Genomic DNA, 15430 nt, shown 5'->3' on the forward strand with positions numbered 1-15430 from the left:
ACCTGCTTGGTCTGCTGTCCCCACACTGGGAAAAGCAGACCGCCGATAGATGAAGGATGGATGGTTTTTATAAACTTAAATAAACCTCACAGGCATTCTGTGAACATGAGACTTAATATATTATTTATTATTTGTAACTATTATCATCATCATCATCAATGTTGTCATCAGCATCATCATTACAATGTAAGTATGTTTCATTCTGATTCATCTCCTGTAGTTAAGGAATGATTTATTATTCACTATTTTCATTTTGAGTAATTACGGTTTACTGAGGACTTTAAAACACACAGAAAATTCACAAATACAAAAAGAGCATTAAAATAAAAATAAGTACAACAGTCAAATTTAAAAGAAAACATGGAGTCGTTCCAGTTTTACTGCATTTGGTCCCAATGCCTACAGGTAACTGCCCACCTACAACCCAGTCCTTCCTCAAACCAAGCAGACGAACGTGTTGTTCTTATGCCATTTTGAATGTTTGACCGAGAAGAGTCAGATTTAAAACGATGAGGGAAAGAGACGACAAAGCGAGCAATAATAATAATAATAAAATAATAATAATGTTAATAACAATGCTGATCAAGACTTGGAACAGAACAACACTTGAGATCCTGAAAGTTCTGTGTCCAGCACTAGGGAACGAGCTCTTCCTGCATTATGTGTCCAAGGCCCAGAAGCTCTCGTCTGCGGGTCGGTACCAGATGGAGCAGGGCGTAGAGGCCACGCTGCTCATCAGAGAGGCGGGAGTCCGGGTTTGGTTTCAGTTGCATAGTAGTATCCAGAGCGTGGTGGGCATCAGATTCCACAACCAGCGGGAGTGACACGGTCGGGGTCTTAACTCCCCCGTCCTCCTGCTTCCCAGGCAAGAGGCCCACAACGGGGAGAAGACGGCCGAGAGAAAAGAGTGGGGGAACCTTGCTGTTAGGTGAGAAGGACCTTTGCATATTACTGTAACAGACTACAGCTAACAGGAGATGATTAAAGTGTCACTGCATTGAGTGATTTACAGTATTTACAGTGACTACACCACTGATTTCAGTCAAAATGCAGTCTAACACATCCGGCGCTGACATTTTTTCAATAAGTTAAGATTTAGCCCATTCCTCTGCTCCACTGCTTATCTGACATGAAGTGGCCACATGTCTCTTTACTGCTGGGCGCAAAAAACAGCGAGGTTAAGGAGGAGAGAATAGCATCAGTGAGAATAGCAGGTTGTTACATAGTCTAAAGAGGCTTGAGATAATCAAGAGTATATTGAGTTTGGGTGAAGACCCTTCTAGACAGCTTCAAGCACACAACCCCCTATAAGATGGAGCCATCCTTTGCAGAACTGCCCCCCTCCCCAAGCCTTTCGAAATGCCCTCATGAAATCTACCTTTGGCATTGTGACCTCCATGTAAATCAACACTACTTTTTAACTGTTAAATTAAAAACAAAAAAGACATCAAGTCATTCAATAATGAACTAACACACCATGCTATACATAAACTTCACGGTTTTAATTCTAAGTAAATGGAAATTGTTGAAACACTGATCAAAGCTTAATACAGGAAGAACTTGGCTATCGGGGAGATCAGACAGGCTTTTCAAGAAAGGCCTTTGTGTAAGATTTAAAAGAAAAAAACATAACAAAACAATGTTCCCAAGGCTCAAGCCGCGTCAAAAAAAATAAAAATAAAAAATAAAGTATAAAACAGTCCGCGGGACTCTCAGAACCTGCCATTATTCCAGTCATACCAGTTTTCCATAATAAAATAAAAATATGAAAACCTTTGCCTTATATAGCATTCTCTGGTACACTGAATTAATTTGTACATAAACATAATACAAGTGCTGGTATTATATACAAGCCCAACGCTTCATGGGAGTTCTTCTGAAAATCCGACCTAGATGTGCTTGGGTACCTCGGGCAGTGGGGGGCAGTACACAGTCAGACCGTCTAGATCATCTCAATGCTCCTTCACAGCCGTGACGGAATAGCGGGTTAGGGCATTAAACACACTGCTGGCTAGGCTAAAACATAAAGAAAGACAATAGGGGGGGGGTCATATGATGGGGGACTCAGCGGAACCACTGACCCGACAGGCTTGGCCTAGCCCGGCCTCCTCTGAACTACAGGGTTCAAGGAGGAGGTGGCATCCAGACTGTTTTTGGCCAAACATAGGCAATGTGCTCTTCAACTGTGAGCCAGAGGAGAGGAAGAAAAATGACAATTATTTAAAAAAAGCAAGAGGATGTGACAGAGAAATGGCAGGACTGTTTATAGGCACAACAGCCAGTCCTAATTTATCCAGACAGACGTGTGCAACCAGATCATTTTCCTTCCTCTAATGGCACAGTCAAGACGCTCACACGAGCGAGAGAGAGAGAGCGAGAGAGAGAACGTTCACAGTGTGAGTATAAACACACCAACTCATACACACACAGAACGCAGCCTTCCTTAAATACAGCTTACGAGGCATCCGGTACTGCAGTGGAATCACTGGAAATTTTTTTGGTCCTTTGTTTGGTTGCCTGTCTTATGACCCATGTGAGCACACAGTGGAGAACCGGGCTTGGATATGAAGGTGAACAGAACCTTAGTGTCTATTTACAAACACTGGCAGCTCCAGTCTAGATCAAAGTTTCTGCCGTCAACGGGATAATCAACACAGCCGAATGAACACGAAGGAGATGACCCCAAGATGTGATTTCTCAGGATCAGCAGAGCAGGAACAGGGAGGTGTCTGACTGGATAGGGACGGGTACTGGGGGGGCTCCTCATGATGACTTCCTCCCCCAACTCCTGCGCCCCAGGACCTTTCAGCTACTCGTCCAGGCCAGACCTCTTGGCATACCTGCTCTTACACTCCCTCTCTCCCCTTCCTTTTCCTGCCTCTCCCTCCACCCTCTATTCTTCCTCCTTGCCCCCTCCTTTTTCTTTTTTCTTCCCTCCTCTCTCCTTCTTCTTCTTCTGTCGCTCCTTCTCCTGCCTCTCCTTCTCTTTCTCCTGCCTCTCCTTCTCTTTCTCCTGCCTCTCCTTCTCTTTCTCCTGCCTCTCCTTCTCTTTCTCCTGCCTCTCCCTCTCCTTCTTCTCCTTCACTCTCTGCTTCTCCTCTTCCTTTTCCTTCTTTTTCTCCTCTTTCCCCTTCTTCTTCTTCTTCCCCTCCTCCTCGCCAGCACCCCCTGCTGTCACCTCGCTGGAGGCGCCCGACTTGCCCCCGTCCACGACCAGCGGGAGCGGGACATTGTTGGCAGCGGGGGACGGAAGGGTGGGGGTGATGTGCTCAGAGACAACCCTGGGGGAGGCCATCAGGGTTTGGGGAGGGGTGGGGCCCTTTTCGGCCACGACCGGGTCCTCCTCAGCTGTGGGGACCGACTTCAGGCCAGCCGGGAGGGTGGAGCCCGCCAAAGCGCTGACGGTGGAGCCCGGGGAGGATGGTGCCTGCGGGGGCAGCGGCTGGGCCTGGAAGGGGGGGCTTTGGAAGGACTTGTACTGCTCCGGTTCCAGTGCGGTGAAGCCGACAAAGGCGCCTTTCTTGATGGGCGGCCGAAAGGTAGGCTTGGGCTTACGGAAGCCCTGGAGGGAGAGCAGGCTGGATGAGGCGCGCAGGGGCCCTGGCAGGGGGGCGGAGCCGGGCAGGTAGGAGAAGCTGCCCCCGGAGCTGATGGCGGCGGCACGCATCTTGAGCTCGTGGATGGCGCGGGTGCCATGCAGGCGGCGGCGTGGCTGGTGGCTCAGCTCGCCCCGCGATTCACGCCACTTCCGCACCTGAATGCTGCTCTCGCGCTCGATCAGGGCCTCAGACACGGGCATCGTGATCACCTGTGGGCGGGGTTGGGGGGGGGTCAGCACTGAGGGGAGTGGGGTGGGGTTGGGGCAAGCAGGTGGAGGTACAGGCGAGTAGACGCACCTCGTGCACCAGCAGGTCTTCGCGCACGCTCTCCGGCGGGATGTTGCGGAGACGATCCATGGTCTCATACATGCCCTGCACCTCTCGCAGCTTGTCTACCGAGCCCAGCATCTGCTTGAGCAGCACCAGGCCCACGCGGAAAACGATCTTCACACCTGCATAGGAGACGGGCATCCCATCAAGTTCGCCGCTCCCAGTCCTCAAGGAAAAAAATCTGGGAGTGTCCCCATTGTGTTATTACAGAATGCCATTTCAGGCTGGGGAGTGCCCTCCTCTCTTTCTAAAACAGAAGAGATGGTTTACCTTACTAATATGGAGGTAGATAACAGGTTAAAAGAGAAAGAAAGGGTCATAAACTGGATTAGTGGCTGTTTTGTCACTTTCTGCCTTAGCACAGTGCCCCCCCATGGCCTGGAGGACTGTGCATGATTAAATAACAAAATAAGGAAGCGCCTTATGCAGACCTTCGCAGAAGAACATGTCCCAGACACGCAGCACGCAGGACCAGGGGAGGGTCCGCGAGAAGATGCACATGAACCACTCGGTCATGTAGAGGATGGGGTCAATCTTGAACTTCTTCAGGTGGCGGTAGGCCATGGGACAGACACGGCGAAGCAGGGAGAAGAAGATCTCCCCATCCAGCTGGATCGCTTCCTGGGATTGGGGGGGGGTGGTAGTGTAGGGTCAGCAGAGAGAGAGAGGCTCACACAGCGGCACGTCTTAGCCGCCTCGTGACGTTAGGCATCTTCGCACAAAGACCCCCAACTTGTTCTGAGAGCTTTCAGGAGCTCTGAAACGCTGCATTCTCTGCTGGATGGGAGACACTGGCCTGCTTTGTCCCAGTGATGGGAACGTCCGGTTTTAGGCGCCCCATGAAAACAACGGACAGACTGTTCAGCTTGAGACAAAACGGACATTCAGAGACCCATCGGGACAAAAACAGGGGTTCTGCCTGTTACAGGTGAGTGGGATTAACGTGGCAGGCATGCGTGTGTGTGTGTGTGTGTGTGTGTGTGTGTGTGCGTGCGTGCGTGTACCCACCAAGCCGGCGCTGTAGTACCCGGGAAGGTACTTCTCACAGATCTGTACCAGACACCAGAAAGCTTGCTGTGGGAAACAAAAGGGGGCACAGTGCTGAATACAAACACACCTTCCTGCTAGTTATGATTCTACATGATGAGTGAGTGGCATCACTGCTGCTACTGCAGTGTATCACAACCCAGGCCATGGAGACTCCAAGATGGTCCACATGTTTGGTCCCTCCCAGCCCCCAGTACATGGACTGCCTCGGGGTCCCCGGGGACCGCTCTGAGAAACACTGCATTACTGTGAGCCGAAGGGTCACGCCGGGTACCCCGTACCTCCGCAGGCATGTGCATGAGCAGCACAGCGGCCACTGGGGCCTGTGCCTGGCAGTAACCTTCGTCCGGCCGGTACACCGTGTAGGCCTTCAAGATGCGGTACAGGTCCTGCTGCCTGCGGAGCAAAAGTAGGGGCAGTTCAGAAAAGTGTAGGGCACATGCGACGTACACCATCATGCGGGAGAGAGCGGGGCACCGACGCACGCCGACGCGAGGGGCAGAGCGGGGCACCGACACACTCACTAAGTCTGACAGACAGAAGGAGCAAACGTGAAACTACAGAGAGGGATACACAGACAAACAGACGTGGACACAGAGACACAGACATGCGCAGACAGACACACGGTGACAGACGCACACACTGACCCAGGCACAGACTCTCACATGCAGACATGCGCACACGCACGGAGACACATAGACACACATAGGGCTTTGCTGATTAATTACCCATGTCCACCTCGAGCAGCAAACATCTCATGAAAGGGGAACTGTCTGTGCAGGTCCTTCTCTATGATATCCAGCCATTTTGGGTCTCCTGGTTCCCTCTCGAGCTCCTGTGAGTCAGAAGGAGAGTGGCGGGGCTGGGGGTTACACAGCAGGCAAAGGACAGCAGACGTCCGGCATTCCGTCCCTGACAAGGACCCTTAGGAGAGGTGCGGGTGTCGTGTGGGGGGCAGCACACAGATCCTGGGCGGGGCCAGGAAGATGCTGGGGGTGGGGCTTGGGGAATGTGCAGAGGATGATGGGGGAGCACTGACCCAAGGGGGATAAATGTGGTGGTGGGGGGGGGGGGGGCATGTCAGGGTTGACGTACAGTATGGAGAATGGCAGCCAGCCAACACGTCAGTCTGAGTCAGTGACAGACAGGGGCGGGGGGGCAGGGGGCGGGGCTGTGTGACCTGATGGTGAGGCAGACGGCCCAGATTAGGGGATGGAAATAAGAAGATTATGGCTGCTAGCATCTGCTGCAAATCCATCTAGCAGGGGCTATGGGATGGTGCAGCTTCTGCTGGTCGCGTGTAACACTCCGAGCCCAATGGCAGGTGCAGGCAACCAGAGGCATGGACAGTGTAGGGGGGGATTGTCATAGGGGGCGTACCTCAAACTTCCCGGAGTTGGTCTCCAGCAGCTCCTGGCTGTTGGACAGCAGCTGCCAGGCCCTGGCTCTGAGTGACGAGGGAACCCCCTTCCGACAGCGTAACTTCACCTGGACAGGGGGTGCGGGTCATGGGGAGGGTAGGAGGATCAAAGGGAGAAAGAGAGAGAGAGAGAGAGAGAGAGAGAGAGAGAGAGAGAGAGAGAGAGAGGGGACACAGACAAAGATGCATCACAAGGAGGGAAAGAGACAGGACACAGACTGCCTGATGTGGGACCGCAGCCGTGACAACAGACACGTGGGAGGAGGTACCTTCTGGAAACGTCGCGAGACCCACTTGTCCCAGTTGGCAAACATCTCTAACCATTTCATCTCCCTCTGCCTGGCCACGTCCACACTGACATCCCTCTCACTGACACCGGGGGGGAGAGAGAAAGTTACACACGGCTCCAATACAGCATCAGCATTAACATGTAGCATGTAGGAGGAGGACCGCGAAGCTACGGCTAACTGCTGTCCTGCTGAAAGTTCAGACAGGCAGGGCGATGAGTCACTCATCACCCTCAGCACCCCGTGACTCAGAGGGAAGCGGGCCGTGGGAGGAGCAAGGACACGCAGAAGGAAAGCGAGGGAAGGAGAGAGACAGGAAGTCCCAGCGGCCGGGACAGGCGGGAGTGAGACCACCGTGCCACACCGCCGGCAGGAACCAGGGATCTTACACCAGTCTGGGCTACTTTACAATGAGGGTCATGGATCGCAAACTAGGATTTTGTTTTAAACCAGGATGATTAAAATGAGGACCTCGTCCACTGGTTGGGAGTGAGCCGCGTTACGGTGGATTTAGGAAGCTCAGCTAGACCCAGAATCTGTATCTGCAGAGAAGCGTGGAAGCTGCACAGTCAGGGAACCCCCGTACCACATTTCCGGCAGCTGATTTCAGGCTTTGTCATGTGTTTTTTAGTTCGTACCCCAGCAGTGTACTCACTGCGGGACATTATCCCTGTTTGCTGATGGAATCATGGCATTAAGCAAGGCACAAACAGGAGAGCTGGCAGCTAAGGGAGGAGAGCACATGAACACCAGGTGCAATACATCGGGGGGGGGGGGGGGGGCATGCGGGGCCCCGGGTACCAGCGCTCACCCAGTCTCGGTGTACTGATTTCCACCTAGGAAGCCGTACTTGTCCGTGCGGCGCATCACCATACCGTTGACCTCCGAGTCAGAGCCCAGGGAGCTGGTGTCGTCCCCAATGCCTGACAGTGACTCCATGGTGCCCGACATCAGGCTGGCCGACTCCAAGTAGCTGAGGGAGTCGGGGGCGGGCTGGCGGAGGGGGGTGGTTGGGAAGAAGGCGGCCTGAGGCTCCTGGACGATGGGGATGGGGGAGCAATGGGAGGTGCTCGGGGACTGGGTCTGGGGAGGCAGCTGCCTTGGGGAGGTGTTCCCTAGCGGGGGAGTGTGCGCAGCGGGCACTGTAACTGCAGGAAGATGGGAGTCGCTGCTGGTGGTGGGGGTGGTGCTCAGGGGCTGGGCGGCGGCCAGGGTGACATCACTGCAGGAACTGACGCTAGGGGCGGGGTCACAATCAGAGGGCTGCGTCTCTGAGCTCAAGGGCCGCACATCGCAGGAGGGCACCTCTGTGCCCGCTCCCACCCCTCTGGATGACCGTGGGGGGGGCTTGGGAGGAGCTGGGGGGGGGGCTTTACCATCCCGGGCGGGCTCTTTTGCCCCTCTCCATGTGGTGCTCTTCACGGCAGGGTCCCCATAGAGGGCAGATTTGGGGGTTTGCGGGGAAAGGTCCTTTGGGCTCACAGGGTGAGGATGAGGCTCAGAGCTGTTCGGCAGGGGCTGGGGGATGTGGGTATCACCCAGGCCTGGAGGGGATGGAGTGAGGGCTGAAATCTCAGCCATGACCTCTTCTAGCTGCCTGGGGGGACAGAGAGTGTCTTTAATGTAAGAGCACAGAATGATATGTAGACAAGGACTAAAGACTAGGATTCCTTCAAAGACTAACTGATGTGCATCTTTATCCAAAAAGTTACATCCTCACCCCCAGGTATTGTTGGATTGTACAGCCCTGGCTTGCCTGGGTTAGGCAGGGAGACCAGACTTAAATAGGGCCCCAAACCTTTCATTTCCCCTAGAGAAACCAGTTTAGGGCTTAACATGTCCCCTTTTGGCCTCTTGATTTCTTGTTGATTTATTTCAATGTTATATGTAGCCACATACCAATGGAAATGCAAATATCTGCAGGCACTAAAGCCCCAGTAAGAAATTCTGGACAATGTGCCAAAGATCTCTAAGTCAGGGTAGGACTAGCCATCTGGTAGACTGGGAATTTTGGGTATGTGGTCCAGCAGGTCGTGAAGACCCCAAGGACAAGGGCCGATTTTTAATCCTAATCCAGCCCTGCTTCAGATGTTAAGTATTTACACATTAAAATATAGCAACAGCTCTGCAAGCACAAAGTTTAATAAAAATATAAAGCCGACACAACACACACCTGTTGTCATTCAGTTAGGATATTCAGAAAAAAAGTAATTGCGAGTCATGCAGCCACACGTGATGATCAGTCAAATGAGAAGCGATAAGCTTCAATTTAACGTGAGCAATGTCTCCATCCTATAAGGAACCCTTTACTGGTCTTCACATGGTGTGTTTTTGATTAAACTTCCGGAATCTTAAGATCCCTACGCCACGACTCATCTTTCCGGAGCTCCTCCTCCTCTTTTAAATCCTTCAAACGCTGAAGATTACTCACGCTTGCAAAAATGTATTAATACAATTTCCATCCATGCTAATAGCTCGGCGTGCTGCGTACTTCCCTACATTATAAATAGAGCCCGTGGTCAGGCCGGCCCTGAACACTGAGGAAGTAGCTTTAAAAGCGATCTGCTGCTCCACCCACCCTCCACCCGCCGTGTGATCAGGCTGTGGAGGAGTAGCGTGCAATCATATAAACTCCGCAGGTAGTGTGAATCAGCCGGAGGTCCCAGCCAGGCCCGTGCATTTAAGCCGCTTCACACGTCCGACTGGCCGCTGGACTCCAGTGCAGTCCGTTTGTCTCACAACCACCTGGCACAGGTTCATGCTGCTAATGTAGGGATGTAGGGTGCTGGAGATGCCCATCCCCGCCCCACCGACCCACTGTCTAGATCCCATCACTAGCATCAGACACCCCACTCCAGCACAGGACAGCCAGAGCCCGGCGTGATCTTCCTCATACCGCTGGGTCACTGCCGTCATGGCGCCATGCATCGAGGCCGGGTAGCTGGATCATTAACTAACCAACGCCCGTTTCGCATCCAGTCTTACGACGTTAAACTCAGTTTCGCACTGCAGCCTGGCGGGCTTCATCCGCGAGCCCTATTCGAACCGCTAGGCCTCCTCCATCCGCGGCCTCTCCTAACGGTCCCCACGGGGTTGTACTTACTCTCGGCTGTGGTGTCCAGGGCTCTGCGTCCGACGGGGTGCCCAAAAGGGCCCACCCCCGCCTCCACAGATCCGGTAGCCTTTACCCCTCCTGCCGGCCGGGCGAAAGACACCCAATGACCGGAGAGCAGAGGTGAAATTATGATGAACGGGATGAGACGAGAACGACGGGACTCTCCCCTAAACAGCCCAGCTTTAACGATTTCCACAAAGCATCGATGCTGCTAACTAGTCCATATTTACTATTCACGAAATCCGACGGATCCTCTTCATTTGTCCGCTCGGGCTTCGTCCGGCCGTCCTCGGATCACTCGGTTTCTCTCGCTTAACTGCAGCTGACACATTCATACGCTCACCATCCGCATTTCCTACCGCGGATCTGACAGCGACGTGCGCGCTCACGGGGCACGCGCAGGGACGCGCGGCCGTGCTCGCTCAAGGGGTCTTGCAGGCATGCGTGACTGTGCACCTCCGGTCGCCCATGCGCAGTTTCTAGGTTACCAATGTGTAGATGAAGATCAGTTACATCTACTTATTCTTAAACTGCATTATTCTATCTTGTATTGCACTGCTATATGTGTTATCTCCCCATGCATCAGTCCCTTACCCTGAATTTCACCGTGTTCCTCCGAACACATGAACGGTTAATATTTTTTAAAGTAAAATAAGTGAGGACAGAGAATTGCCTCATTTCTAGATGATGTGAGCTAATTGGTGCGCATGTTGGCGTCTAGTTGCAAGTGAGCCAGGGCGCTGTTTTGCACAGTGAAAAAAAGTTGCAGTTAATGGGAAACGAAAACCACCAGATAAAATGTCTAAAAATAAAGACATATGCATAACCATAATATTATTATAAACATAAAATACATCATAATATTTTATATTTTAAATTAATAACAGTGAACAATTTAAAAATGGGTGGTGCAGTGGTTAGCACAGTTGCCTTACACCTGTGGGACCAGTGTTTGAGTCTCTGCCAAGGCTCCTTGTGTGTGGAGTTTGCATGTTTCCTCCTGTGTTGACATTGGGTGTCTTCCAGGTCTTCCTGTGATGGGTTGGTGTGCAATCCTGGGTTGTTTCTGCCTTGAGCCCCTAGTAATTGCGTTAGTCTGCAGACACTCACCCACCTCCTTCCCCATGCCCCTAAATAATATAAGTAATTACAGAAAATGGATGGAATTAAAACATGCAATGAATGAAAACAAGTGGTGGAAGAGGATAAAAGGCAACATGAGAGGTATGTTAAGCCAAATTGATTTGATTTCAGAATGTTTTTTTTCCACCAGCCCAACTCCCTCAGCTACTTAGAGTCGGCCAAAAAGTTCCTTTAATAGCGCTTTGGGTCACCGGCAAGTACAAAACAGCTTCATGGTTTCTTTGCTATACATTGTACATATGTCTAAATCAGGGCTGCCCAACTCCAGTCCTGAAGGGCCGCAGCCCTGTGTAGCTTAAGTTCTTTCCTTGTTCCACCATAAATGATTCAGCTCAAGAGCTGTGTGGTATAATTAGCACAAGGAGTTGAATCAGGTGTGTTAAATGAGGGGAAAACCAAACATGTGCTGGGATCTGGCCCCCCAGGACTGGAGTTGGGCACCCCTGGTATAAATGATATTCTTTCACGAGAAATCCCATAATTTGGCATTTCATTGACAGAGGTGGAAAGACACTGTCCCTGTTTAGATTTGTCCATAAGAGTCAAGTGTAGTTAAACTCCACACTGTAAACAAGCCAGACTCGTCACCATACACACCATAACAAAGGCAAATTTGATGACTCATTTGATGACACAATGACACATTTCATTATCCTAGTCACTCTTCTTTCAGATTTCTGCAGAAAAGTACATTTTTGGTGTAGTTTATGTACTGCAACCAGACCACACTTCCTTCAGCATAGTTCTTCACAGATCATTTAAACTGACTGACATTTGCCATAAATGCAACCAGGTGATGAAACATTTGCTGAGACAGCCATGCCAGCACCAGCATAACCTCTGTTCTTCAAGACCCCTTGGTCGTTTCTCTTATTCATCTTATCTAATACATTTTATACATTACTTTAATAAACTTGGAGGTACAGCTCTGTGGAAGTACCTAGGACATCTGCCCCCAGTTGATTCCTGATCCAGCACATTTAAGATCCAGTTCAGGGTTTCCCATCAGCTCTGGATCCGCTCCAGGCTTTCCTCCTCACCAGCCCTCTCACCATATTTAAACTCCACCATCTGTTTACCTTGCAGTGAGGTTGTTGTGGTCTTTTGTACTTTCAAGCATTTGGTTTCTGCTTGTTATTCTCTGATTGTGACCTTATGCTTGTTTTTTTTTGGATGTCTGATTTTTTGGGATTTTGACCTTGAAAATTTGCTTGCCGATTTTAATTAAGGAGCTTCTCTTCAATTCTATCTCCTTGGTCTGAATTTGAGTCCTAAGCACCGTCTGTGACAGTACCTTACTTCAGTATCATCAGTATTTCTCATATACTTTGTATTTCCCAGCTAATTTGCACATTGGACGCCAGGAAGACCATTTTGTTTCTCACTTAAGTTAAACACAAAATAAAAATTTGACAATAACAAATGAATGTGCGTTACTGTCCCCCACATAAGGAGCCTGAAGTGTTAATAAAAATCTGCAGCATCTGCAAATGAAGATTTATGGCTCGATGTGTCCTGACTAAAACCGCATGGGAATTGCACTTACAGCCAAACAAATTTGAAAAAATGTTCATTGCTCGAAATTGGACTTTAATGGCATTGTCACTAAAGGGATTTGGGTTTGCCTGAACTGTGGGCATGTTCAGGTACAACATTGAGACATTTAGGTGCTGACACTGAGAATCCTTGTTACAATATCATTTAACTGTAATTAAAGGAAAAGCAAATTTTACTGTGGCCTGAACAAACTTCCTCTTAGAATGACTAGTGAGATATTAAACTTCATCCCCATAGCCTATTTTTAAACAAGAGCGCTTCTTGATTGTGGCGACAGGCTTTCCACAGCAATGGGCCCAGTCGGCTGTGCTGGCCCAAGGAAACAGCCAGCCAGCAGCCCCTTCACCAGCCCTGGTTGATTTCTGCCCCAAGTACAAGGGCACGACCCCTGGGAAATCTTTGGGGCCCAGCTGGACACATAGCCCAGGACAATAAATGGTAGGAAACAACCACAGTGTTACATTTGGCTGTGGGGGGGGGGGGGGGGGGGGGCAGAGCACTGTTGGCTTGGCTCCGGCAGGGACCGAGGTCACCCCTTCTGGTCCCACGATGAATTCCTGTTGTTCTCAGTGAGTCAGCTTGGTGGAGTGCGATGGCCTCCTCTGTAGTCTATGGGTGGGTACAGTCCTGGGCCAGGTCTTCTGCGGAAGAGCATCCTCACCTGCACATGGGCCCCCTGGAGTTGGACACTCCACAAGACACTACAGTAACAGCGGTTCCACTGGGCAGGCTGCCATCAGGACATTGAGCTCCGTGCCCATTGCTGGCATGAAAACAGCAGTGTGAAATCAGAGGGGTGGCCAGCGTGACACTGGCCACACCAAGTGCCACTCAAAAATTCCTCAACATGATTGGCTGATTTGAAGTATGCTCCCGGCCATCTTTATGCAAGGGTAATAAACTGTGTTACAATAAAGCTCTACTTACCTACCTACCTACCTACCTAAGGGATTTATTTATAGAAAAAACGTTTGCACATTCTTATGGAAGAGGAATTGTCCTTGCAAAAACTCGATGTTCATACGAACAGTAAAAATCAGATTTAAAAAACCTTGCATAAACCGAGATATGCATTGTACAGGTTATAAATCACACTAATTATAGAAACATTCATGTTTGTGCACTTAAGAGGCCACCCGGCCTAATCCCACCCAGAAATTACCTTACATTGGCAATGCAAATTAACCGAGTCATTCCCAAGTAAGAGGGAAAAAATTCATTTCTCAGAACTTTGACTTTATAGCGTATAAAAGGCTGGGACTTTATGTTCGTGTTGTTCGCGGGCGAACTGATGTGTTTTCTGTCTAGTCTCTCTGACTTTTTTTTTCTTGCCTGCCTATAGTGAGTATAGCTAAGCTATAGCCCCTCAAATGTAGTTAATTACTTAATTACCTGATATTGGAGTTTGAGTCAATGCCGAAAAGTAAGTTCATGTTGCATTTTACCTTTACATCGTGTTCATTTAAATGCACGTAGCTACTGTTCACGCACACATACATATACTGCAAAAAAATACAAAGGAAAATATCAATTGTGTGCCATATTGCAGTAAGGAAAAATAACAAAATAAACAAAAATAAAAATAACAAAACCGAGCTATAATTGCAGTTAAGAATCAGTGAAGTTCGTTTTCTCTATCTGAATGGCAGTTTACTGTATGTATCTCCAGGCTATTATTTCTATTAACGAAAGTAGCTACGTGATGAATGAGGCTGGAAATATTTATTTACCTTTAAGATATTTCTGTATTCATACTTAGCAGTAATGTAGATTTGCTGTTGAGATATGAATGGTTAAAGACGTTTATTTGTTATTGCAGACTAAGACCAATAATATTACAAAACTACTGCTGTTGTTGGAACTCAGAGCATCGTCTGGAAAGCAGTACAGAACTCAGTGAAAGCCTTTGTCTCCTCATCATTTCCTGCATTCTGACCGATGCACCATCTTGATTACTGCCGTAAAGCTAAAAGAACCAGATTGACCTTAACACCTCCTCAACATTATAGTGTTTGAAGAAATGGCTGCATGTGGTTGCTGCTACTAATGTGGTCAGCTGAACACTATTTTAATGCTCCTCTTCACTATCTAACCACATAGTGAAATGGAATAAGCAATAGTAGTGCTTAAGTGGCTAACCACTGTCTCCTGTGAGTAATACATGTACAGTAAATATGAGTCAAAGATAAGTTTATATACACACAAACTCTGGTATACATCTCATATGTGTGTGTGTTTGTGAGTGTGCACGCGCTATAAGGACTATACTAAGGAACTTCTGAAGCGCTGTAACATCAACCCAAGCCAACTTGAATCACTAGCACTTAGTAGACAAATCTGGAAATGCATCTGTACCCAGGCAACCGGAAAAATTAATAGCATTTTTCTTCAGGAAAGAACAGAAAGACGCGCCAAACGGTACCAAAGGGTGGCTGGCAACGTCCTAACATCAGGACATGTCGGCTCTATCGGCGAGCGAGTGTGTGGTTCCCGAATCAACCTCCACAGTCATATGAAGTGGCACCAACGCCAAAACCATTGTTTCCCCCTTCCCCCCACTCTCCGGAGCAAGCGTCGTCATTGGACACGATGGACAGCTAAGAGATATAGCTGCACAAAATCACTTTTTTAATCAGACCTAATGCCAATTATCTGCATTGTAAAAATGATATAAGATGACGCCATATCCCTCTGCCTTGTCAGTGAATTTACTTCCTTGAATTTACCCGCTGTATGAAATGTGTTATGCAGATAAAGTTGCTGTCAGGATTGGTCCCCATCTTGACCAGTTCAGTCCGTCATTTCCCATTTGGCTGGCAAGTGTTACTCGCCATCCCATCACCCATTGTTTCCCAGATCTGTTCTATTCTTCGTGTGTTCCTCTACTCCCCAGGGCACTGTGTGGCTGAATGGGCTAAGTATGCACTTGAGA

At 49.4% G+C, this 15430-nt stretch overlaps 1 protein-coding gene across 1 annotated transcript; it reads right to left on the reverse strand.

Annotated features, from left to right (window-relative positions):
- Nucleotides 1-104: 104 nt before the first annotated feature.
- tbc1d10b (TBC1 domain family, member 10b) lies at nucleotides 105-10208 on the reverse strand. Its single transcript, XM_023831670.2, has 10 exons — nucleotides 9787-10208; nucleotides 7495-8280; nucleotides 6666-6765; nucleotides 6357-6464; nucleotides 5705-5811; nucleotides 5258-5372; nucleotides 4938-5003; nucleotides 4361-4550; nucleotides 3897-4051; nucleotides 105-3808 (listed from the first exon to the last, which is right to left on the reverse strand). Exons 2-10 carry the CDS (start codon nucleotides 8262-8264, stop codon nucleotides 2894-2896), a joined length of 2526 nt encoding a protein of 841 aa, XP_023687438.2. The 5' UTR covers nucleotides 8265-8280; nucleotides 9787-10208; the 3' UTR covers nucleotides 105-2893.
- Between the last annotated feature and the right edge of the window lie 5222 nt (nucleotides 10209-15430).

The sequence above is a fragment of the Paramormyrops kingsleyae genome, chromosome 22 (genome assembly GCF_048594095.1).
Source record: "Paramormyrops kingsleyae isolate MSU_618 chromosome 22, PKINGS_0.4, whole genome shotgun sequence".
NCBI classification, from domain to species: Eukaryota; Metazoa; Chordata; class Actinopteri; order Osteoglossiformes; family Mormyridae; genus Paramormyrops; species Paramormyrops kingsleyae.

Excerpts from the sequence above, each read along its gene's own strand:
- tbc1d10b (XM_023831670.2), bottom strand. The coding sequence starts at position 8,264 with ATGGCTGAGATTTCAGCCCTCACTCCATCCCCTCCAGGCCTGGGTGAT. Across the intron at positions 4,052-4,360 it reads GGACATGTTCTTCTGCGAAG|GTGTGAAGATCGTTTTCCGC; the intron begins GTCTGCATAAGG and ends TCTCCTATGCAG. Across the intron at positions 3,809-3,896 it reads AAGACCTGCTGGTGCACGAG|GTGATCACGATGCCCGTGTC; the intron begins GTGCGTCTACTC and ends CCCCGCCCACAG.